General features: G+C 46.3%; 1 protein-coding gene across 1 annotated transcript; it reads left to right on the plus strand.

Moving 5' to 3' along the window:
• The first annotated feature begins 7,534 nt into the window (after positions 1-7,534).
• DRG2 (developmentally regulated GTP binding protein 2) lies at positions 7,535-23,131 on the plus strand. The gene is made up of 13 exons (XM_063934855.1): positions 7,535-7,693; positions 9,143-9,303; positions 11,717-11,806; positions 11,886-11,946; positions 12,117-12,207; positions 13,012-13,084; positions 13,172-13,262; positions 15,514-15,611; positions 16,242-16,318; positions 18,495-18,583; positions 21,239-21,297; positions 22,281-22,334; positions 22,635-23,131. Exons 1-13 carry the CDS (start codon positions 7,630-7,632, stop codon positions 22,719-22,721), a joined length of 1,095 nt encoding a protein of 364 aa, XP_063790925.1. The 5' UTR covers positions 7,535-7,629; the 3' UTR covers positions 22,722-23,131.
• Positions 23,132-26,786: the final 3,655 nt, after the last annotated feature.

Consider the following 26,786-nt stretch of genomic DNA (forward strand, 5'->3'; position numbering starts at 1 on the left):
TATATGTTTCCAGGACGGCTGGAGTCAGAAAATCTGACTCGCTGTTTATCCTGTATGCACCCAACAAGCTGGGTGCTCCTGCTTCTAAGCAGTCTATTGCTCGCTGGATTTGTAGTACAATTCAGCTTGCACATTCTGTGGCAGGCATACCACAGCCAAAATCTGTAAATGCCCATTCCACCAGGAAGGTGGGCTCATCTTGGGCGGCTGCCCGAGGGGTCTCGGCTTTACAACTTTGCCGAGCAGCTACTTGGTCAGGGGCAAACACGTTTGCAAAATTCTACAAATTTGATACCCTGGCTGAGGAGGACCTGGAGTTCTTTCATTCGGGGCTACAGAGTCATCCGCACTCTCCCGCCCGTTTGGGAGCTTTGGTATAATCCCCATGGTCCTTACGGAGTTCCCAGCATCCACTAGGACGTCGGAGAAAATAAGAATTTACTCACCGGTAATTCTATTTCTCGTAGTCCGTAGTGGATGCTGGGCGCCCATCCCAAGTGCGGATTGTCTGCAATACTTGTAAATAGTTATTGTTAACTAAAGGGTTATTGTTGAGCCGTCTGTTGAGAGGCTCAGTTGTTTTTCATACTGTCAAACTGGATATAGTATCACGAGTTGTACGGTGTGATTGGTGTGGCTGGTAAGAGTCTTACCCGGGATTCTAAATCCTTCCTTATTATGTCAGCTCGTCCGGGCACAGTGTCCTAACTGAGGCTTGGAGGAGGGTCATAGTGGGAGGAGCCAGTGCACACCAGGTAGTCATAAATCTTTCTAGAGTGCCCAGCCTCCTTCGGAGCCCGCTATTCCCCATGGTCCTTACGGAGTTCCCAGCATCCACTACGGACTACGAGAAATAGAATTACCGGTGAGTAAATTCTTATTATTAGGGGCAATTTAATTTGCGGCTCTGGGCAAGAGGTACCGGATACATGTTCAGAATGCTGGCACCTCATGACCAGTGTGCAGGATAATGTGTAATGCAGGCCTGCTGTAATCCTAGATAGATCTGCAGATCCTCACATCCCTGATAAATGAATTGCCCCAATGTATGTGTACAATAATGATAGATGTGAGATTTGCATCTAACACATAGGAACAACATAAAAGGAGAATTTTACGATGTAGTTATTATTATTATTATTATCCTTTATTTATATGGCGCTACAAGGGTTCCGCAGCGCCCTATTACAGAGTACATATGCACATAATCAAAACAGGAAAACAGTGACTTACAGTTGATGACAATATAGGACAAGTACAGGGTAACTAAGCATAACTACACCAGTAAATGACAGAGAAGTTCCAGGTGGCCAAAAAACTGCTTGATTTGGGCAGTTGAGGATTATTAAAGTAAGAAAAGGATAAGCACATGAGGGAAGAGGGCCCTACTCGTGAGAGCTTACAATCTAATTGTAGTTGGTTATTATTGAAATATAGGGACATTCCCAGTGACAAATGTTTAAAACTTGGGACTTTCTCTGTAAAACAAGGACTGTTGACTACTGTGTACAAATAATACCCAGGCAATGTTATGTATGGGTCAGGGGAAGGCAACCTGTGGCACTTCAGCTGCTGCAGAACTACACCTCCCAGCAAGCCCTGTCACAGTTTTATTATTAGGGAATGCTAAAACTGTTGCAGGGCAGGCTGGGAGTTGTAGTTTCACAAAGCAGCTGAAGTGCCGCAGGTTGCCTGCCCCTGATTTAGACGCATATGACCTATGGAGCTTTCCACTCCACGGTAGCTCTACCTGAGGCATGCTGATGGGGGTATAATAAATGATGTATTAGGCCTGCCACTCCCATTAGTGTGCAGACAACATGGAGTTGTACAGTAGTTGTGAGACTACAAGTCCCAGCACGCCAGCTCGCCTAATAAGAGACAGGATTTACCTATGTCATAGGAAAAAAAATAAGAATTTACTTACCGATAATTCTATTTCTCGTAGTCCGTAGTGGATGCTGGGGACTCCGTAAGGACCATGGGGAATAGCGGCTCCGCAGGAGACTGGGCACAAAAGTAAAGCTTTAGAACTACCTGGTGTGCACTGGCTCCTCCCCCTATGACCCTCCTCCAAGCCTCAGTTAGGATACTGTGCCCGGACGAGCGTACACAATAAGGAAGGATTTTGAATCCCGGGTAAGACTCATACCAGCCACACCAATCACACCATATAACTTGTGATCTAAACCCAGTTAACAGCATGATAACAGAGGAGCCTCTAGAAAAGATGGCTCACTACAGCAATAACCCGATTTTTTTGGTAACAATAACTATGTACCAGTATTGCAGACAATCCGCACTTGGGATGGGTGCCCAGCATCCACTACGGACTACGAGAAATAGAATTATCGGTAAGTAAATTCTTATTTTCTCTGACGTCCTAGTGGATGCTGGGGACTCCGTAAGGACCATGGGGATTATACCAAAGCTCCCAAACGGGCGGGAGAGTGCGGATGACTCTGCAGCACCAAATGAGAGAACTCCAGGTCCTCCTCAGCCAGGGTATCAAATTTGTAGAATTTTACAAACGTATTTGCTCCTGACCAAGTAGCTGCTCGGCAAAGTTGTAAAGCCGAGACCCCTCGGGCAGCCGCCCAAGATGAGCCCACCTTCCATGTGGAATGGGCTTTTACAGATTTTGTCTGTGGCAGGCCTGCCACAGAATGTGCAAGCTGAATTGTACTACAAATCCAACGAGCAATAGTCTGCTTAGAAGCAGGAGCACCCAGCTTGTTGGGTGCATACAGAATAAACAACGAGTCAGATTTTCTGACTCCAGCCGTCCTGGAAACCTATATTTCCAGGGCCCTGACAACGTCTAGCAACTTGGAGTCCTCCAAGTCCCTAGTAGCCGCAGGCACCACAATAGGTTGATTCAGGTGAAACGCTGAAAACCACCTTAGGGAGAAACTGAGGACAAGTCCTCAATTCCGCCCTGTCCGAATGGAAAATCAGATGAGGGCTTTTACAGGATGAAGCCGCCAATTCTGACACGCACCTGGCCCAGGCCAGGGCCAACAGCATGACCACTTTCCATGTGAGATATTTTAACTCCACATATTTAAGTGGTTCAAACCAATGTGACTTTTGGAACCCAAAAACTACATTTAGATCCCAAGGTGCCACTGGAGGCACAAAAGGAGGCTGTATATACAGTACCCCTTTCACAAACGTCTGAACTTCAGGGACTGAAGCTAGTTCTTTTTGGAAGAAAATTGACAGGGCCGAAATTTGAACCTTAATGGACCCCCCATTTCAGGCCCATAGACACTCCTGTTTGCAGGAAATGTAGGAATCGACCTAGTTGAAATTCCTCCGTCGGGGCCTTACTGGCCTCGCACCACGCAACATATTTTCGCCAAATGCGGTGATAATGTTTTGCGGTTATATCTTTCCTGGCTTTGATCAGGATAGGAATGACTTAATCCGGAATGCCTTTCTCCTTCAGGATCCGGCGTTCAACCGCCATGCCGTCAAACGCAGTCGCGGTAAGTCTTGGAACAGACAGGGGCCTTGCTGGAGCAGGTCCCTTCTTAGAGGTAGAGGCCTACGGATCCTCCGTGAGCATCTCTTGAAGTTCCGGTTACCAAGTCCTTCTTGGCCAATCCGGAGCCCGAATATAGTGCTTACTCCTCTCCATCTTATAATTCTCAGTACCTTGGGTATGAGAGGCAGAGGAGGGAACACATACACTGACTGGTACACCCACTGTGTTACCAGAGCGTCTACAGCTATTGCCGGAGGGTCCCTTGACCCGGCGCAATACTTGTCGAGTTTTATAAACATGTGGAAGACTTCTGGGTGAAGTCCCCACTTGCTGACAGTGCTATCACATGATTTTCCGCCCAGCGAAGAATCCTTGCAGCTTCTGCCATTGCCCTCCTGCTTCTTGTGTCACCCTGTCTGTTTACGTGGGTGACTGCCGTGATGTTGTCCGAATGGATCAACTCCGGGTGACCTTGAAGCAGAGGTCTTGCTGAGCTTAGAGCATTGTAAATGGCCCTTAGCTTCAGGATATTTATGTGAAGTGATGTCTCCAGGCTTGACCATAAGCTCTGGAAATTCCTTCCCTGTGTGACTGCTCCCCAGCCTCGCAGGCTGGCATCCGTGGTCACCAGGACCCAGTCCTGAATGTCGAATCTGCGGCCCTCTAGAAGATGAGCACTCTGCAACCACCACAGGAGAGACACCCTTGTGCTTGGTGACAGGGTTATCCGCTGATGCATCTGAAGATGCGACCGGACCATTTGTCCAGCAGGTCCCACTGGAAAGTTCTTGCGTGGAATCTGCCGAATGGGATTGCTTCGTAGGAAGCCACCATTTTTCCCAGAACCCTTTCATTGATGTACTGAGACTTGGCTCGGTTATAGGAGGTTCCCGACTAGCTCGGATAACTCCCTGACTTTCTCCTCCGGGAGAAACACCTTTTTCTGGACTGTGTCCAGGATCATCCCTAGGAACAGACGACGAGTCGTCGGAATCAGCTGCGATTTTGGAATATTGAGAATCCAATCGTGCTGCCGCAACACTACCTGAGATAGTGCTACACCGACCTCCAACTGTTCCCTGGATCTTACCCTTATCAGGGAATCGTCCAAGTAAGGGATAACTAAAATTCCCTTCCTTCGAAGGAGTATCATCATTTCGGCCATTACCTTGGTAAAGACCCGGGGTGCCGTGGACCATCCATACGGCAGCGTCTGAAACTGATAGTGACAGTTCTGTACCATAAACCTGAGGTACCCTTGGTGAGAAGGGTAAATTGGGACATGAAGGTAAGCATCCTTGATGTCCCGAGACATCATGTAGTCCCCTTCTTCCAGGTTCGCAATCACTGCTCTGAGTGACTCAATCTTGAATTTGAACCTCCGTATGTAAGTGTTCAAGATTTTAGATTTAGAATCGGTCTCACCGAGCCGTCCGGCTTCGGTACCACAACAGTGTGGAATAATACCCCGTTCCCTGTTGCAGGAGGGGTACCTTGATTATCACCTGCTGGGAATACAGCTTGTGAATGGCTTCCAAAACTGCCTCCCTGTCAGAAGGAGACATCGGTAAAGCCGACTTTAGGAAACGGCGAGGGGGAGACGTCTCGAATTCCAATTTGTACCCCTGAGATATCACCTGAAGGATCCAGGGGTCTACTTGCGAGTGAGCCCACTGCGCGCTGAAATTCATTGAGACGGGCCCCCACCGTGCCTGATTCTGCTTGTAAAGCCCCAGCGTCATACTGAGGGCTTGGCAGAGGCGGGAGAGGGCTTCTGTTCCTGGGAACTGGCTGATTTCTGCAGCCTTTTTCCTCTCCCTCTGTCACGGGGCAGAAATGAGGAACCTTTTGCCCGCTTGCCGACGAAAAGACTGCGCCTGATAATACGGCGTCTTCTTATGTTGAGAGGCGACCTGGGGTACAAACGTGGATTTCCCAGCTGTTGCCGTGGCCACCAGGTCTGAAAGACCGACCCCAAATAACTCCTCCCCTTAATAAGGCAATACTTCCAAATGCCGTTTGGAATCCGCATCACCTGACCACTGTCGTGTCCATAACACTCTACTGGCAGAAATGGACAACGCACTTAGACTTGATGCCAGTCGGCAAATATTCCGCTGTGCATCACGCATATATAGAAATGCATCTTTTAAATGCTCTATAGACAATAATATACTGTCCCTATCTAGGGTATCAATATTTTCAGTCAGGGAATCCGACCACGCCAACCCAGCACTGCACATCCAGGCTGAGGCGATTGCTGGTCGCAGTATAACACCAGTATGTGTGTAAATACATTTTAGGATACCCTCCTGCTTTCTATCAGCAGGATCCTTAAGGGCGGCCATCTCAGGAGAGGGTAGAGCCCTTTTTTCTTACAAGCGTGTGAGCGCTTTATCCACCCTAGGGGGTGTTTCCCAACGCACCCTAACCTCTGGCGGGAAAGGATATAATGCCAATAACATTTTAGAAATTATCAGTTGTTATCGGGGGAAACCCACGCATCATCACACACCTCATTTAATTTCTCAGATTCAGGAAAACTACAGGTAGTTTTTCCTCACCGAACATAATACCCCTTTTTGGTGGTACTCGTATTATCAGAAATGTGTAAAACATTTTTCATTGCCTCAATCATGTAACGTGTGGCCCTACTGGAAGTCACATTTGTCTCTTCACCGTCGACACTGGAGTCAGTATCTGTGTCGGCGTCTATATCTGCCATCTGAGGTAACGGGCGCTTTAGAGCCCCTGACGGCCTATGAGACGTCTGGACAGGCACAAGCTGAGTAGCCGGCTGTCTCATGTCAACCACTGTCTTTTATACAGAGCTGACACTGTCACGTAATTACTTCCAACAGTTCATCCACTCAGGTGTCGACCCCCTAGGGGGTGACATCACTATTACAGGCAATCTGCTCCGTCTCCACATCATTTTTCTCCTCATACATGTCGACACAAACGTACCGACACACAGCACACACACAGGGAATGCTCTGATAGAGGACAGGACCCCACTAGCCCTTTGGGGAGACAGAGGGAGAGTTTGCCAGCACACACCAGAGCGCTATATATATACAGGGATAACCTTATATAAGTGTTTTTCCCCTTATAGCTGCTGTATTTTTAATACTGCGCGTAATTAGTGCCCCCCTCTCTTTTTTAACCCTTTCTGTAGTGTAGTGACTGCAGGGGAGAGCCAGGGAGCTTCCCTCCAACGGAGCTGTGAGGGAAAATGGCGCCAGTGTGCTGAGGAGATAGGCTCCGCCCCCTTCTCGGCGGCCTTATCTCCCGTTTTTCTGTGTATTCTGGCAGGGGTTAAATTCATCCATATAGCCCAGGAGCTATATGTGATGCATTTTTTGCCATCCAAGGTGTTTTTATTGCGTCTCAGGGCGCCCCCCCCCCCCAGCGCCCTGCACCCTCAGTGACCGGAGTGTGAAGTGTGCTGAGAGCAATGGCGCACAGCTGCAGTGCTGTGCGCTACCTTGTTGAAGACAGGACGTCTTCTGCCGCCGATTTTCCGGACCTCTTCTGTCTTCTGGCTCTGTAAGGGGGCCGGCGGCGCGGCTCTGGGACCTATCCATGGCTGGGCCTGTGATCGGTCCCTCTGGAGCTAATGTCCAGTAGCCTAAGAAGCCCAATCCACTCTGCACGCAGGTGAGTTCGCTTCTTCTCCCCTTAGTCCCTCGATGCAGTGAGCCTGTTGCCAGCAGGTCTCACTGAACATAAAAAACCTGAAACTAAACTTTTCACTAAGCAGCTCAGGAGAGCCACCTAGTGTGCACCCTTCTCGTTCGGGCACAAAAATCTAACTGAGGCTTGGAGGAGGGTCATAGGGGGAGGAGCCAGTGCACACCAGGTAGTTCTAAAGCTTTACTTTTGTGCCCAGTCTCCTGCGGAGCCGCTATTCCCCATGGTCCTTAAGGAGTCCCCAGCATCCACTAGGACGTCAGAGAAAATCCAGAAGCGAATGAAACAGTGAAAAGCCACTTGCCCTGAAGAAGTGTGGGCATTTTGCCCTTACCAGAGATGGCCACCGGGCGCCGTGTGATGACATCACAGTGTGCGCTCAGCCTCTTCCCTGCCCCGGTGTCTCAGCTGCATGCAGCAGTCAGGAGGCCGCAGACGCTGCAGACATGGGGATCCTGGAGAAGATCGCGGAGATAGAGCGGGAGATTGCCAGGACCCAGAAGAATAAGGGTGAGCAGCAGCAGGGGACGGGCTACTGGTAACATGTCAGTAATGTCCCCGGGGATCCCGCTTCCAGCAGACACCTGCAGACAGGAGCACCACTGACTGCTACCCCCCAATCCCACTGCAGACAGGAGGACCACTGCTACCCCATAATCCCACTCTGCAAACACACAGAGTGTGTATATATATATATATATATATATATATATATATATATATATATATATATATATATATATAAAGTTGTACTGGCACTATCCACGATGGGGTCAAGGGATCTCTGCGATCGGAAAGCTCTGCGGGGTGGGGGGTCTCTACACTGTAACTGTATGGTGGTGTACAGGATTCCCTGAGCTGGGGTGGGTTGATCTAAACGCCACATGGAGCTGGGGGATCCCTGCGCGACCTGGAGCTGGGGTGGATCTCTGCGCGACCTGGAGCTGGGGGGGGGGGGGGGGGGTGGATCTCTGCGCGACCTGGAGCTGGGGGAGGGTGGATCTCTGCGCTTCCTGGAGCTGGGGGAGGAGGGATCTCTACGCTTCCTGGAGCTGGGATCTCTGCGCTTCCTGGAGCTGGGGGAGGAGGGATCTCTGCGCGACCTGGAACTTGGGGAGGGTGGATCTCTGCGCTTCCTGGAGCTGGGGGAGGAGGGATCTCTGCGCTTCCTGGAGCTGGGGGAGGAGGGATCTCTGCGCGACCTGGAGCTGGGGGAATCTCTGCGCTTCCTGGAGCTGGGGGAGGAGTGATCTCTGCGCTTCCTGGAGCTGGGATCTCTGCGCGACCTGAAACTTGGGGAGGGGGGATCTCTGCGCGACCTGGAGCTGGGGGGGGGGGGGGGGGGGAGTCTTTGCGCGACCTGGAGCTGGGATGGGGGGGGGGGGGGGGGAGAGTCTCTGCGCGACCTGGAGCTGGGATAGGGGGAAATCTCTGCGTGACCTGGAGCTGGGATGGGGGGGATTCTCTGCGCGACCTGGATCTGGGGGATATCTGCGCAACCTGGGGGGGGGGGGGGAGATATCTGCGCACCCTGGAGCTGGGGGAGGGGAGATATCTGCGCAACCTGGAGCTGGGGGGGGGGAGGAGATATCTGCGCGACCTGGAGCTGGGGGGGGATCTCTGCGCGACCTGGAGCTGGGGGGGGGGGGGATCTCTGCGCGACCTGGAGCTGGAGCTGGGGGGGGGGGGGGGGGGATCTCTGCGCGACCTGGAGCTGGGGGGGGGGGGGGGGGGGATCTCTGCGCGACCTGGAGCTAGGGGTAATTCTGTACACATGTGGAGCTGGGGGTGAATCTCTGCATTGCATGGGGCACTGGGGAGCTGTGTAGCACAGTGATGTAAGGCTTCTGATGCGGGAATCAGTCTCCTCTCTGTACTTTGTATTTTAATTTAATTAATTTAAGCCGTCATTGTAAAAGCCCTATGCCCATGTGACTGAGACCCTGCCATCTCTTCCAGCTACTGAATACCATCTGGGACTACTGAAGGCAAAACTTGCCAAGTACAGAGCCCAGCTTCTAGAGCCATCCAAATCTGCTGCGGCCAAAGGAGAGGGATTCGATGTTATGAAATCTGGAGATGCCCGGGTGGCACTGATTGGTTTCCCCTCCGTGGGTAAGGTTAGTACATACCCTGCATCTTTTCTTAGGGCAGTTGCTCTAATCCTGGTATCCATAGTCACCTTCTGACTATGCAAAGGAACCCCTGACATGCAGAAATTTCATTCCCCATCTGTGTGTGTAGTCTGCTCACTGGAAGGTGTCACTTTGTGCCGCACTGATGTCACTAGTCATTACCAGGTATATTGTGCTGTGTTCTTAGGAATATTGTTTCGGGATGGAGGAAAATGTCTGCCTTCATTGCGCACTGCCATTTAGTCCTTGTGATGGAGACGTGCAATGAAGACATCATTAATTACACATCATTAAATCTGCTTAGACAGCAATAGCGCCACATATGTATGGTCATAGTCGTAAGCTAAGTACCATCTGCCTTCTAGTCAGAAGGAACAGATTTTACATTGCTTGTTGTGCCCAATGTGCCAGCTCCTGTGGGTCCTTTCTTCAGGTAACTAAATAGTACTACAGAATACTTTCCATAAATGCTCAACTGATGTGGTGCCACCATATTCTATCAGCCGGACATACACAGGCTCTGGGTGGCAGGGCATGCTGGAACTTGTAGTTCTACAGCCACATCTGCCTAGGCCTGCCACACACAGCAAAGCCGTAACTCCCAGTCTGGTAGAACTTGGTGCATTCTTGTGTAGAGTAAACCAGTTATCTCCCTGACAGCAGCACCAGGCGATTGTCCCCGCCTATATGTAACACTACTTACATTTATTAAAATCCTTAAATAAGACTGGAGAAGAGATTTATTAAAGCATGGAAGTGGCGAGAGATAAAGTACCAGCCAATCATGGTGTTCATTCTAGCACCCTGCACCTGTCACAACCTGTGCCGTTCCTCTTTCCTTCCTGGGGTGTCACTCTCTGCTCTGGTGCTTTTAGCACATTCTGGTCTGTATCTCAGATGAACACTAAAGGGCCCCCCCCATACACTAGAACGATAATGCCCGATTTAATACGATTTCAACCTTTTGGGCCGGAAATCGGATGAAAAGTGGCAAATCGGATGTGTTTTACATCCGATCCGCGTTCCCGTGAGCATCGGATCGGAGCCCCTAGGTCGTTAGTGCTGCACTCGTTATATGTCTTATCCCGCAGGCATGGCTGAGATCGCATACGATACATCGTATGTAAAAGGACAACATACGATGTATCGTATGCGATCCTGCCGCCCGGAAAGTTGCCGGGCAGTTCAACGGAAATTGTATGCGACATGAGGGTCCGACATGCACTTTATTGCTTTACAAGGTTTATTACATGTCCCCATTAAGTTTGAAATGACAGAAGCTGATTGGTTAGTATTTTCACTCTCCACTTGAACTGTTTCCAAGCTTTGATAAAACTCCCCCTGTGTCTGATACTCTGCATCGGCTTCCAGGCCACAGACTGTAGTCACAAGTCTTCTGACACTTGTAGGCTGTAATTCTGCCACCACCTTTGTGAGGCGCCCACAGCTAGTCAGGTGCAAACGCTGATTGGTAATCCAATTAGAATCTCGGTGCCGTTGTTCTGCCAAGGGGACCGTTGTTGTCCTTCGCCACCAGTAATCTGCTCTTTGGCAGGAAATTTGAACAATACACCTGGTGGTAAGTATGAGTATAATGACCTCATAAATAATTTGTTAGAAAGAACATTGCATTTAATACAATCCCAATGCTTGCCCTGCAGTTGGCTGGTTTCCCTGGATATGAAGGACCAGGCAGTGCTAAAATGTGAAAAAGCTCTATGCCTGTTATGTGCAGGGATTCCTGTTAAGGATAGGAAAGGTGGACCATTTTATGTTGATGCCACCATGGAGGATGCATAGGGTTGTTGGTTAGAATGACCCAGGCATTTTGTTCATTAAAAATAAAGTAATACGGCATCTATGATTCTTGAAGTTACTTTTTGATGTAAAGATGCTATAGGTTCTGTTATCAGCCAGTTCCATACAGAGTCCGTAGTGTTTCATAGTGAAGGTACTTTATGGGAAGTCTGCTGTGTGTAATCGCAACGTCCTCTTAGATATCTTCTCATTTGATAAAGCTCCAGAAACCATAAATGTGACCACATGCTGTAATAATTTAGCCATTATTAGCCATTGTCCCAATATTGCAGTTTGTCCCCCCCCAGATCTACTCCAATACTCAATAATAATTATCCAGTCCTGTCATTCTCAGACATGCTGGCGCATGTGACTGGAAGTTGACCCTCCTTCTTAGTCATTTTCCTACTGCAATGAAAGTCCTCCGCAAAGCTTGTATGTAGGGCCAAATTGGACACTACTGAATGGAGATCAAGCATCATTGCTCACCACCATGCCACCGTGCTACCTATGATAGAGTCTGACCTACCGTAGATCTGGTTCGGGACCAGTTTCATTCAATCAGACATTTTTACTTATTTTATATCTATCTGTTTTTCAGTCCACATTCCTAAGCCTGATGACGTCCACTGAAAGTGAAGCTGCATCCTACGAGTTCACGACACTGACCTGTATTCCGGGAGTCATAGAGGTAGGTCCGGGCATTATCAGGGTGTTGGGGACCACTTGAACCTGTCATGAATATTTAGTGTTTTTTTTCTGTATTTCAGTACAAAGGAGCGAATATCCAGTTACTTGATCTTCCAGGAATCATTGAAGGGGCAGCGCAGGGTGAGTTCTAGCTCCTGGGCCTCTTAGTAACCATTACATTGTGTGGCGCTTGTCTGTGTTCCCGTGTTATGGGAGGAGAATGCCAGAGGTGGCTGGAGTCGCAGCATAAACATTTGTCAGGGTCTCGAGTCATGTGACAGGTACGATTGAATGCTCTGTCTCCATTGCAGGGAAGGGCAGAGGTCGCCAGGTTATTGCTGTAGCTCGGACATCTGACATTGTCATCATGATGCTGGATGCCACGAAAGGTGAAGTGCAGAGGTCAGTACATCCATGGTAGGCGCCAGGACCTCTTTCCATATGCCGGTCCCTATCCCCTAGGTTCAGCCCCCCTCCTTACAGAGCAAAGGAAGAAATGGCAAGGTGCGGGTATTGCAGCAGTGTTTTGCGTTAAGCCTACAGTGTGCAATCTAATTATTGTTAATATATAAATAATGTTTTTTTGTACAACGTCTCTGCAAATAGACAATGTTGGTAGGGAAGATCTATAGTGGAGCCGGTGCAGGGTAGCAATGGGAGTAACGTTGTGGAAAGGCCTTATATATTGGCACCAAAACCAAAATATTACCGCTTTATGCGTACCTGCCGTCTACTCATAGTGGAGGATGACTAACAGACCCTACACACTGATCGATTTGGACGATGATCGATACGAACGTTGAACGATATCGTCCAAATTGGCTTGCTATGTTTAACGATGGAAATCCATTGCTTGGTGCCTCCACACTAAATGATATTGGCGATATATCGTTCTTAAATATCGCCCAGTTTGTAGGGCCTTTTAGCGCGAGCTCTTCCAGTCTTCGGCTGGATACAACCCATATAATCACTTCTGTGACATCTTTAACCCATTTCAGCCCAGGTGGGTAGTTTTCTAACCAGCACTTCAATATTTTTTAATGATATCGGGAAAAGAAAAAAAAATTCCACCAGATTTTTCTTAATTGGGTCAAAATTAGTCATCCCGCAAAAAATCTTGAAAAATTGGTAGAAAACCGGGCCAAAATGGCTTACGCCGTTTAACCCGATGTTTGTTAATGATAATTTGTTACGTCTCTCTGTTAGATCCCTGTTGGAGAAGGAGTTGGAGTCTGTGGGCATTCGGCTGAACAAATATAAACCCAATATATATTTTAAGGTTGGTAATTTCTTCTCAATGTACACTGCGCGTCCCTGCAGTTTAATGGCGCTGCTCTGATTAAATCTCCCTTGTGTTTCTTTGTAGCCCAAGAAGGGAGGTGGAATCTCATTCAACTCTACTGTACCCCTGACTCAGTGCTCCGAGAAACTGGTGCAACTAATTCTACATGAATACAGTATCCTTCCTGCTGCTAATCTGAAAGCCAGCTATTCAGATACAGATTATTGGGGCAGATGTATTAACCCGGAGAAGGCATAAGGAAGTGATAAACCAGTGATAAGTGCAAGGTGATAAACGCACCAGCCAATCTGCTCCTAACTGTGCAATGCACCAGCCAATCAGCTCCAATATGTAAATCAACAGTTAGGAGTTGATTGGCTGGTGCATTTATCAGCTTTCATTTATCACTGGTTTATCACTTCCTTATGCCTTCTCCAGGTTAATACATCTGCCCCTATTGTCTTTTGTGGGTGGGTTGCCACCTGGTTGTTAATTAGAATTCCATTTCCAGATCCACAGTAACAGTGGTTCTCTCAATGTTGGAATACCCAGTCCTTGTCCTGCCACCTTTATGTGCATAGAGCAGTGACAGCTGATTAATAACCAATGGCCTGCAGAAAATTGTCTGTCCATAAGAGAGAACTCCAATCAGAAATGCTGTTTTTCTTTTATATTATTCCCATGTTGTGTATGACGAATAAGTCCTGATACTTGAATTGGCACTTCTGCCTAAAATTGGCTGTTCAAAATGCAAGAACACACTTGCAACTTGTGAATAACTGACCAAGAGATAATATATAGTATGTACCCGTATAAATAATTGTTGGGTACGTTGATTTGTTTCCAGGATTATAGATGTTGCTACGGATAGTCAGCTATTTATCAAATGATTATATTGTGTGTTTCTGAAGTTTGAACAGAAGATTTGAGGCAAAAATCCTATTTTAAGATATGGAGGTACTCCAGTAAATTTTGTAACCCAACTTAATTGTTTTTAGTTATGCTAAATTATTTTTGAGTGGTGCTGCCATTTAATGATGGTGATAAATAATGTCTTAGGCACCACTGATATACTGTAGTTGTCCACTTTTTTTTTTTTTTTTTAGCTTATAGGGGGAGATGTATCAGACTTTAGTGAGAAATAAAGTGAAGACGTTGAACCAATCAGCTTCTAGCTATCGTTTACCTAGCATAGTCTATAAAATGACAGAAGCTGATATGTGCAACTTCCGCAATTAATCTCTCTAAGTTTTGATACATCTCGGCCACAATTTATTTTTTCGGAATCCTCTGCTAGCTTTCTATGCAGATTATACTCATGATACATACTAGTTGAAATAAGGATGGCTCTTCCTGCTGTTATTTTGGAGAATGATGGGAAGTGTACGTGTGTCATACGCAATGGGTGCAACGCAGTCCAAAACTAAAAGAGCTGAGTCTGGATTCTGGATGGATGGGCAAATAGCTAGCCAGCGGGAGCTGGTTGGCACTGGACTCTTGGGGGCAGGCTGATCCGCTGCTGCTGTGTGGCACCCAGTGGGCATTCTGTTAACGCTGACTCCCAGCGATGTTGGCCAATGTTTGGGGATGCGGCTGGTGATGTGTTGTCCGGCTTCCCTCTTTTAATGTTGGACTGCGCTGCAGCCCCGCCGTTGCCGCTGGCACGAGTTATATGGTATCTTATGCCTATGGTATTGTATGATCTCTCAGTATTTATACTGGCAGTAAAGCCAAGTGTTTAGAACTCAGAATCCATCTCTCGTCCACAGGGTAAGATCGTAGCTCTGGCAATGCTGATGATATTGCTGGCTTGTAAGGTGCCTTTAATGCTCCGCAGTGCTGGACAGTGGAGAAAGCAGAACATGAGACATAGGGGCAGATGTATTAACCTGGAGAAGGCATAAGGAAGTGATAAATGCAAGGTGATAAACACACCAGCCAATCAGCTCCCATATGTAAATTAACAGTTAGGAGCTGATTGGCTGGTGCCTTTATCACCTTACACTTATCACTGGTTTATCACTTTCTTATGCCTTCTCCAAGTTAATACCTCTACCCCATAGCGTGTTAGACCATAGGTTCTCAAACTCAGTCCTCAGGACCCCACACAGTGCATGTTTTGCAGGTAACCCAGCAGGTGCACAGTTGTATTAATTACTCACTGACATATTTTAAAAGGTCCACAGGCAGAGCTAATTATTTCACTTGTGATTCTGTGAGGAGACCTGCAAAACATGCACCGTGTGGGGTCCTGAGGACCAAGTTTGAGAACCTGTGTGTTAGACAACATAAATGCACACATCCAAACAAAGGGTTGATAGGGCCCAAGAGACAAGGGAGCGAGTGGCACAGAGGGGAGACTTGCTGGTTATGGAACCTTCACTAAGGTTCTGTCTGCAGAATGTTCCTTAATATGCCCCTTCCAGAAATGTTTAACGCAGAGGTGCTGTTCCGGGAGGATTGCACGCCCGATGACTTCATTGATGTTATTGTTGGAAACAGAGTGTACATGCCTTGTCTCTATGTGAGTATCCCTATCTCCCGCCTTCCCATAGCACTCCATTGCTGGTCCTCTCTATGGGGGTGGGGAAGGGGCAGCGATAGCCAGTGTTGCAGAATACAGATGTGTCAACCGAATTTGGGCTAATTCCTCCCCCTTCCATACCTCGTAGTGCCTAACCTCACTCTCCCCGGCGGGCCCTAACCCGTACCCCAGACTCATTGTCTGTGATCCAATGCTGGTCTTCTGAGCGGTGCGGGAGTACCGGCGTCTGTCACATGACCGCCAGCATCCCGATATGAGGAGTGCAGGTTTTTGGCAATATCTATATGTGTTTAATGGTCACCATTAATATTTGAAATGTAATTTGTCCCATGTGTTTAATGATTTAGTGGTGTCAGACGTCACTGAATGAGTCCAGATCTTTCCTTAATAAATCTGTTACTCCAAGTCAGATTAAATTCCACAAAATATAGCAGGGGAGCTGTTCCATATTGGCGTTCTTTGAATGACAGCTCTGCCTTCAATAATTGGAAAATCAGTTGGCTGTTACTCGCTGGTGGTCCCCATCATTGTTTGTCAAAGTTCACGTAGATGTAATTGTTAGACAAGACGTGGTTTCCCTATCAGTAATTTCCTGCGTTGTTTCTACAGGTGTACAACAAAATAGATCAGATCTCCATGGAGGAAGTGGACAGACTGGCCAAGCAGCCGCACAGTGTGGTGATCAGGTGAGGGCAGGATCTCCGCGCACGTCGTCTTGTCTATAGGATACTGAATTTGGTGCTCTAGGCCCAGTACTGGCACGCACAACGCACCTATGCATCTCCCATAGTGCTCTGCCAGCTTAGACTTACAGGGGCCGCATGTGATACACCTGGGGGTATTTATACTCGAGATCGATTTCAGATTGAATAATCTTAATCGATGTTGGGTTTCCAGGGCTAAAACACACATTTACTAACATCATTTTTTTTATATTCATTTTTCAATGTTAGTAAATGTGTGGTTTTAGCCCTGAAAGCACAACATGGATACAGATCGATTTTAATCAATCTGAAATCGATTAAAATCAGCCTTTTGTAAACATATCCCCTGGAGTCTGCTCTTTCAAACAAGCTGCCTCTTAACTGCTTGAGTGGAATGGCCGGATAATTTCCGGGGCCAGCTGTGCTGTGCAGACTGGCTACCCCGGGGCATGCCACTGCTCCCCGTCCCTCCTCTGTGTACTCCGTTCAGCCGCAATCGCGTCATTCCGCAAAACTCCACCAGCCGAGCAGAGTACAAGGGATGAGGGGGTGAGAGGGGGCTCGTGCCCGCCAGCAAATGCAACCCCTAGGGATTGATAGCGGTGGGTTATCCATCGATGGTCACCATCGATGGATAACCTCAAGGGTGTAAAACCATCTGAAATGGATCCATCGAAGGTTTTACCCATTGATGGTCATCCCTGCTTTACAGTACAAATGCGAACCAGGGGGCGTGGCTTAGTGGATGTCAGGGGGCGGAGCTAAGCTCAGTGCCCTGACACTTTGAGAGAAAAATAATAATTCGGTAGCACTGAACCATCGATGGCGGGAAACCATCTGGTTCTCCCCCATCGACTGTAAAAGTATTCGACATCAGTCATAGGCCATCGCTGATTTTGAATCATTGATGGTCGATGGCCATCCCTAGCTACCTCTAGGCAACAACAGTCCTTAATGCAACGAGCATGGATAGGAGCACAAAATCCCTGGCAAAAAGCATGACACAGCGCATGAAACCCCTGGCAACGCGTATGAAACCCCTGGTAACGTGCAGGTAAACTAAATTAAAAACTCACCCTGGGAGGTGTGACCAAATTACAAAAAGTCACCACTGTAGGGGTTAATAGTTCTTGATTAGTGATCACCAGACAATAACACCCCATACTACAAAAGGAGTTATAAGGTGGGGGTGGAAGTGTCAAATTCCCCCTCCCACCCCCCCTTCTGGCATCAATAGTTTTCATGCAGTAGTTTGTCTAATTTTCATAGTGGTATGCCTTGTTGGGCTACTGTATTATTCCTGCACAGTTTATGCGTTTCATTCAAACTCGTAAAAGCACAGTAAAATGCATGGTTTAATGCCGAACCACAAAGTATTTCTTGGTGGCAGGTACGAAAAAAGCCAAAAACAAAACCTTTGCTGTATGACAGGGATGCGGTTAGCATCCAGCCAGTCAGGATGGCAGCGGTCATGTGACCGACGCCACAATCCCGACACTATGACAAGTTCTAAAGAAACCCATGCTATTTTCTAGTAATTCTAAGTGATTTTTGTGGGTGTTGTGTAATTACTGCTAATGACCTAGGAATATGACCGCCCCCAAAAGGTGGAAATACTCTTCGAAGCTAAGGGGCTAGTGTTCAGAGAATTCCAATATAGACATAAAATATCTTAATAACAAATGCAGAATGCAGTACAGGTATATCCATTACTGCCAGATTGTAAATCTTTCCAAGAGTAATATAAAATCTGCATTTCCGGCTAGAAATATCTTATAGCTACTTTGCACCGTGCTTGCACCATTAAACCTGTTTTTTTTTTTTTTTTGCTTGTGCCATTATTTATTTTAATTTTGGTATAGAAATGTCCCTATTGGATAGTTAAGTAAGAAACCTGTGAAAAATAATAGTTTAGACCAGATAGATACAAAATTGGCTTTTTCATTGTTGAACTGCAAGTTGCAACGTGTGCTGCCAGCTTCTCACATGCTGGGACTTGTAGTTTCACAACGTCTAAAAGCCTCATTCTGTCTGTCTCCAGGTTAGAGGATTGTTTTGTCCTTTCGGTGTTTCGGTGCAGATGTGTCCTATTTGACAGGATCTGTTGTTTTGAGGGCTTTAGATTGTTATCTCACTGCACCTATTTTGTCCCTTTCAGTTGTGGGATGAAGCTAAACCTGGATTACTTACTGGAAAAGTTATGGGAATATCTAGCACTTACCTGTATCTACACTAAAAAGCGAGGAGGTAAGACATTATCCACAGGAGGGGACCGAGGGGCAATACTCTGCACCTCAGTCACTGTGAGGTATTTATAACACTTCTTATTGGTGCAAATCTGTACTGAGACCATGGCAACCAATCAGAAACTGGCTATCAGCTATGCTATGTAGACAAGTGATTGGACAACTTCCTTGTGCAAGCAAAATGTTGTGCTCCTGCAGCAGACACGTGTTCGTGAAGGTGTAAAACGGGTAGAGGGGCACTGATTAGATAATTTGCTAATGATGAGGTTTGCTGGAATAAGCTAACTGAATTTGAAAAGGGAACCCTCACAGGCATCGCAATGTTATGTATCCGTGGCGACGCTGGACTGGTATACAGACAATTCGGTAAACCGGATGGCAAGCTCAGAGTCCATATCTTAACCCCACTCTGAGAACATCTGGGACAAATTGGAGCTACGGGTGCGTTCTAGACCGACTCGACCCTCTTCTGTGTCACAGTTGGTCACTGTACTTAAGGCGGAATGGCAAAACATACTGCCTGCTACTGTTCCGGAGTTTGTGGACAGTTTGCCAAGAAGGGTGTCTGCAGTAATCACTGCACATGGTGGACCTACAAAGTACTGACATCAATAAAATCTCGTTGATCTATTTGCCGTCAGTGTCCAATCACTTTGGTCTACATAGTGTAGTTTAAGTTGGAAAAAGAAAGAGGCAGAAATTGAGTAGTATTGCTCTGTAGCCCTTAGTGTCGGATGATCCTCGCTCCTGTAACTTCTCTGTATCACTATCCACTCCTATGTGACTAATCAGTCTTGTTTTTACACTACATAAATATGCTGATAATTCTTTTATAGATTGTATTTGCAAGAAGTAATTTTGTGTTACCCCACTTTCAGTCACCTCTGCCCCACCATGGGCGTACCACCCTACCAGTCAGCCCTACTTTCCCTGTCCCCTCACCTCCATCTGCATCACACTGTACTCCCTCCCTGCTCTCCTCTTGCATTTTCCCCTCCCTCCTAGCTTGGGACCCAGCACTAACACTATGCCCGCTTTATCCCTGCCATCCAAATGAATCTCACCTCAGCGCTACAGTAACCTTGATAATCTCATTCACATCTCTCTCACAAACTCACCCCCCCTATCCTGTGCCCTCTGGAATGCCAGATCTGTTTGTAACAAGCTGGTCTCCACCCATGACCTTTTCATCCCCAACTCCCTGCATCGCCATCTCCTAGCCATCAGTGAAACCTGGATTAGCCCCTCAGACACTACTTCTCCTGCTGCTCCCTCTGCTTGTGGCCTCACATTCTCCCATGTATCTGGTGAGGAAGTCATGGCCCTCATCCAGTCTCCTCCCCTCCACCTCCCCACTTGACCCTATCCCCTCCCTCCTCCGCTACCTCTCTCCTTCGCCTGTTAACATCTCGCCCACCTCCTCAATCTCTCCCTTTCATCAGGCACTGTTCCCCCTGCCTTCAAGCATGCACTCATCTCTCCTAATCTTAAAAACCTACCCTTGATCCAAACACCCTCTCCAGCTACTGACCCATCTCTCTCCTCTTTTTTTGCCTTCAAACTCCTTGAGCATATTGTCTACAACCACCTTACTCCCTTTCTTTCCTCACACTCACTGCTTAAACCATTCCAGTCTGGTTTCTCTCCACTCCATTGATACTGCCCTCACGAAAGTCTGCAATGACCGCCTTTCTGCTAAATAAAAGGAATACTATCTGCTTATTCTCCTTGACCTTTCTGCTGCTTTTGACACTGTGGACCACCCTCTCCTTCTGCAGATCCTTCACTCCCTTGGTCTGCACGATCCTGCCCTCTCCTGGCTGGCCTGCTACCTCTCTGACCGTACCTTCTGTCTCCTCTCATGACGACTCCACCCCCCCCCACTTCCACTAACTGTAGGTGTCCCCAACAATCTGTCCTCTCCTTTTCTTTCTCTATATGTTCTCTTTAGGTGAGCTCATTCGCCCTTTTGACTTTACTGATGATACTCAAATGTACCTCGCCCCCCCCTCTCTCCTCACTTGTGTGTATACAACCTTCTCTCTGCTATCTCTTCTTGGATGTCCCAGCACTTTCTTAAACCTAACATGTCTAAGACTGAGCTGATCATCTTCCCACCCTCACGCATAACCTCCCCTCACATAATCTCATCATCTATTGATGGCACTACTATCTCCTCTAGCCCTCAAGTGCACTGTCTTGGAGTAATCCTTGACTCCTCTCTCTCTCTCTCTCTCTCTCTCTCTCTCTCTCTCTCTCTCTCTCTCTCTCTCTCTCTCTCTCTCTCTCTCTCTCTCTCTCTCTCTCTCTCAAACCACACATTCAGTACCTCTCACAGTCCAGCTGTTTCCATGTCAAAAATATTTCCAGGGTTAGACCCTTTCTCATCCAGAATGCTACGAAGACCCTCATCCACTCACTGGTCATCTCCCGACTGGACTACTGTAATGTTCTCCTATCGGCATTCCTGACAAAGGCTTCTATCCACTCCAATCTGATACTTATTTAAGTGTATACCCTGTGCTTGTCCTATATTGTCACTGTTTTTTTGTTTTGCTTATTTGTTTATGCACTCTGTAATTAAGCGCTTTGGATCCCTTGTGGCTCCCTATAGATAAAGGTTTATAATAATGATTACTTTACTGTTGGTCCACAGAGAGACCGGATTTTTCCGACGCAATTATTCTTAGGAGAGGAGCTTCTGTGGAACATGTGGTAAGGATATGAGCTTCTAACTGGGAACCGTCTGCTGTGTCCTAGTGGGAATAAGTGGAGCCATGTAGGTCAAGGTGGTGCTTTAGCCCATATCTTATATTATAGAACCCAGACTTCATTATAAATTAACTTGAAAAGAGAACTGCAGTCAGGTCAGGATTCATATATTAGAGAATGGTTTGTATCCGTTACCAAATTTTACTGTAGTAACAATACTCTCCACACTGAATTATCAGTCCAGCGATGATCACTTATATAAGCCATTCCTTATCCGTATTACCATCATTTGGATGTAATGCTCTTGTGTCCAATCATTTACTGCCACTCTTCCCATAATAGTTGAAATCTCATCAGCATTCATTCAAATAGTTAAGCCAGTTTTTAGCAGGATTACTTGCATTCAGATGCAAAGTATGATAAATTAAATCCAGTTCCAATACTCAATAAACTGCAGCCAAATTCCAGTAATGAAAGATTCAGAAAACAGTCTTCAGGTGAAATTCCAGACTCCTAATGGAATTGGACACTGCTGACGCGTTTCATCACTGAGCATAATGATTTCATCAGTCTTTCAATTAGAATATAAGTGTTGCTCTGTGCTTGCATTGTGGATTACTATTTATAATGTCACATCATGCATACTTTTTTTGATAGTGTTTAATATTTAAAAACCTTGTAATAAAATTGATTGAGTTTTATTTTACTGACTTATTTTTAACTATTTACTCCTTGGACCTTTCTGTATACATATTTTTATTGTTTTCTAGTTGTGAGGTGCCATGGTCCTCATTTTGGAAGCGGCGGCTGGCACGGGGGATTGATGTACTCCCCTCTTGCTTTTGTTTCCTTTTCTAAATAGCATACATTTGCCCTAGCAGCACCTTACGTGCTACGTCGAGATAGCTCTTACACGTTTCCGCTTTTTACATTTTGCATACGCTTACTGAGACCCAAATAAAACACTTATTTTGTTTTCCCAACAGTGTCATCGAATTCACAGGACCCTTGCCAGCCAGTTTAAATATGCTTTGGTTTGGGTAAGTACACACACACACCAGAGGTAGCCATTTTATGACCTGAACCAATGTTCTTGGAGTTCACACATAAGGTCATGCCTCATGAATCTTAGTCAAGGCCAATGATGTCGTTGGTTTCCTTGCACATTGATAGGTTGCTTACTGTGCAGGCCAGAAAATGGCCGCCTCCAGCAACAGATCCAATTTAACAACCCAAAATGAAATCCTTTCAGCTTCTAAATTCAATATCAGGGATGCCTTTGAAAATGCGTAAAAACTCTTTTTTTGTTTTTCAAAAAAAAAATCTTTTTTTTTCTATAGGGAACCAGCACTAAATATAGCCCTCAGAGAGTAGGACTCACTCACAACATGGAGCACGAAGACGTTATCCAGATAGTCAAGAAATAATATGGACGGCCGTCTGTCGCAACTGACCAATGGAAGCTATTTACTGCAGACTTAACACCTTCTGGCAAAAACATATAAATACATGATCAAAATTCTGTTAGTACTGCCGGCTTGAAGGACTGTGGGAAAGCAAAGTACATCGGGTGTCACAAAATATCTTACCCTGCACTAGCAGAGCTGCAGTATACACCTAGTCCCCTTCTGTGTACTTACGAAATAATGCCATTACCTGAACAGCGCAAACACTGCTAACGTGACTGATTGGATTACATCAATAAACATACGCATCTGTGCCTTGGTAACGATGTCAGATGTGTGGTTTATGAATTTGGTAATGTTCATTTAAAGTGCTAATTACATCCAAATAAAACTTTTAAATATTTTGTATAAAGTAAAGGCGAAACAAACAATTACGTTTTCCATGTTATTGCATCAAGAAATTAACTATGGCGTTGATTATTTTATTTCCTACACCATTGGGGAGACGACACACATATTTAGACTCCACATTAAGAGATTAATCTGCCCCCTTTTCTGTAGCCCTCTATCACACCACTAAACCTAAATACAAGTTGACATTTTTGGACAACAATTCAGAAATATATATAATTACCATAACTTGACACAATGGATTATATTTAACATTGTAAGTACACTGTTGTCGTCTAGCTAAGACACACAAGTTATTGTTCTGATATCCGCTACGTGCAGGCTGTGCAATGGGGGTAATTCCAAGTTGATCGCAGCAGGAATTTTGGTAGCAATTGGACAAAACCATGTGCACTGCAGGGGAGGCAGATATAACGTGCAGAGAGAGTTAGATTTGGGTGTGGTGTGTTCAATCTGCAATCTAATTTGCAGTGTAAAAATAAAGCAGCCAGTATTTACCCTGCACAGAAACAAAATAACCCACCCAAATCTAACTCTCTGCACATGTTATATCTGCCTCCCCTGCAGTGCACATGGTTTTGCCCAACTGCTAAAAAAAATTCCTTCTGTGATCAACTTGGAATTACCCCATATATCCTTCATTTGGGATTTGTGGCAGGAAGTTTGTTGCATACTGGGAAAAAAGTCTTCACCGATGACTACAGGGTACTCTGAAATGTCTTCAGTTCAAACAATCAGTATTTCTAAGTGTGATAGGCCCTACACATTAGGCGATATAAGTGAATGATATGAACGTTCTCGTTGATTAATGAACAAGAACTCATTCATATCGTTCAGTGTGTAGGCATCAATGATGAATGATGCGCGGCCCCGCGCTTGTTCATCGTTGGTGCCGGGTCGCTTATACATGCAGGCCAATATGGACAATCTCGTCCATATTTGCTTGCACTGCTATGGGGCCGGATGATGGGGGGAGTGAAGAAACTCCACCCGTCACCTACCCCTGCCCACGTCGCCAGTCTGCCATATCGGCCATCGGGCACATCGCCGTATGTGTATGGCCCATTACTCAGGTTAGTAATACAACCCCTATCAGTGGCTAATTCGACTTTTATCATCCATGGATCTAAGTTTTCAATTATAGAGCCATTTATGCTTCCCACGTTTCCTCCCGCTATGAAACCGGGTTTCCACCTCCAGATGCCTTTATATTGTTTTCTCCGTGCTCTTCTGCAACTTTTACTAAACACATTGCTTTACTGTGTGCTTCAGCCAGGTCTGTGTATGAGTAGGTAGAATTGTTTATCTGTTGAACTGTTTGGCTGGATACATTTGTATCCAGTACAAAAAAAAAATACAGTACTGATGTGTGGTTTCTCTGGGCAATCACGGTAACTTAATGTGAGGATATAAAAACATGGGTAAAAAGCACAGAAGGAAACGACAAGGAAATAATTTTATCAAAGTTGCAGGAGAGACATGCACAGTACCATGAGTTTACCTTAAAGTGGCATCACAATCATTTACTGTCCGGTTGTGGATATTGTAGACACTGAATAACTGGGGCAGAAGGATTTTTAGTTTCCTGAGCGAATCGCAGTACAAAAGGAATGGTCAGTCTGTGGTTACAATTGTTCTTCCTAATATTAATGCTGTAGAGCTGACTTGGCCAACCTGTGGCTCTCCAGCTCTTGTGAAACTACACATCCCAGCATGTTCTGCCACAGTTTTAGCATTTCCTAATAGCAAAAGTGTAGAAGGGCATGCTGGGACTTGTATTTTCCCAACAGCTGTAGATCCACAGGTTGTCCAGGCCTGCTCTAGAGGACAGAATGTGTGTGGTACTCGTGAACGAGAAGCAAGTGTAGTCTGTGGCGTGTCATGTTATGTTATGTTGAAGGCTTGTTACACCGTCCGGTTGCATGCCCAGTTCGTCTTCCATAAATACGCACTTCCAGTGCTACACACATCGGCTGCTGGTACGTGTGGCATTTGGATGTGTGCTGTTTAGTGGAACATACTGTACCTCCAACAGCCACCGTGTCACAAAAGGACAGGGAAAATATATAAACACTACTGGGAATGAATGTATTGTCTTCATCAGATTAGTGGCAGAAGCAAACATCAGATTTTGTGTGTGATACTGAAGGGTTTCAAATAATAGGGCCCAGATTTATCAAGCCTTGGAGAGTGATAAATTGCGCAGTGATAAAATACCAGCCAATCAGCTTCTACCTGCCAGGCTGTGCTTTAAAAAAAGACAGTTAAGAGCTGATTGGTTGGCTCTTTAGCACCGTACTATATATCACTCTCCAAGGCTTGATAAATCTGGGCCCAGGTGCCCGTAGACGGGTGGTCTTCTGTATGCCGGCGGTCGGGCTCCCGGCGCTCAGTATACCGGCGCCGGGAGCCCGACAGCCGGCATACCGACACTTATTTTCCCTCGTGGGTGTCCACGACCCCCCTAGAGGGAGAATAAAATAGTGGCGCGCCACCGTGCCCATAGCGGGGCGAGCGCAGCAAGCCCGCAAGGGGCTCATTTGCGCTCGCCACACTGTCGGTAAGCCGGCGGTCGGGCTCCCGGTGCCGGTATGCTGGTCGCCGGGAGCCCGACCGCCGGCCAGCCGTAGTGAACCCCCCATAGACCAATATGAGATATGGTTTAGGTCTTAGGGTGTAATGTGACAATATTCTGCACCCCCGATGGCCAGTGCTGGGCACCTCTTGCCAGCTGGTTATTAACCCTATACCTGCCATAATACATTCCCCAGATACAAATACGTTATACAGAGAGCGATAATTGGCTGTAATATGCCGTGGAGTACAAATGTATGTAGGTGGAAACAAAAGGGCCTAATTCTATATTAAATATGAAGTACGGCCCTGTACCCATTCACTACTTTAGATGATATTGGTGATCAGCATACGGCACTGTTGGTGTATAGCCTACCTGTGGTACAGTGACGTGGATGGTAAAATCGTGGAAACACTCCAGGGCTGGCTTTGGGCCTAACTTAAGGGAGAGGAATGGTATATGAGGAAGAATGAAGTAATGACTGACAAGTGCTAAAAATCTGTCGTCTTTTATTTAAACTAATTTATTTTGTAATTCCTAGTTGGGCAATGACTGATAGTTAATGTTAAACATCCTGGGAGAGATGTATCAAACATTGGAGAGAGATAACGTATCAACCAATCAACTCCTAACTGTCATTTTATAGGCTGTGTTTGAAAAATGACAGGTCGGTTGATACTTTCTCTCTCCAAGGTTTGATACAGCGCCCCCTTCCTGATCCTTCCTCTGTGCAGTAGCGTTGTATGAAGGATAATAATGAACCCTCGGAGGCTTGCTCAGTATGCATCTTTATCAAACAATCATTGTGGCACAAAGCATCCTCTGTCAGACAGTGCGCCTGTTGCACTTAGCAATGAAACAACTTTATTTAAATTCATTCTTTCAGTATATGTTACGTTCACTATATGCTAAATACCGCCCCAACTATACGGCTAAAATAGTTAAAGAGACCTATTACATTATGACATAAGTATGCTATTCTTATGTCGCCAGCAACCATTTTAATCCAGGGCTCGTCTCCTATTGTGCATCCTCCAGCTTTGCACAGCTATCTTGGTTGCTCTCCAGGAAAGGGGCAGATGAGGGGTTAAAAGCAGTGT

The sequence above is a fragment of the Pseudophryne corroboree genome, chromosome 7 (genome assembly GCF_028390025.1).
Source record: "Pseudophryne corroboree isolate aPseCor3 chromosome 7, aPseCor3.hap2, whole genome shotgun sequence".
NCBI lineage: Eukaryota > Metazoa > Chordata > Amphibia > Anura > Myobatrachidae > Pseudophryne > Pseudophryne corroboree.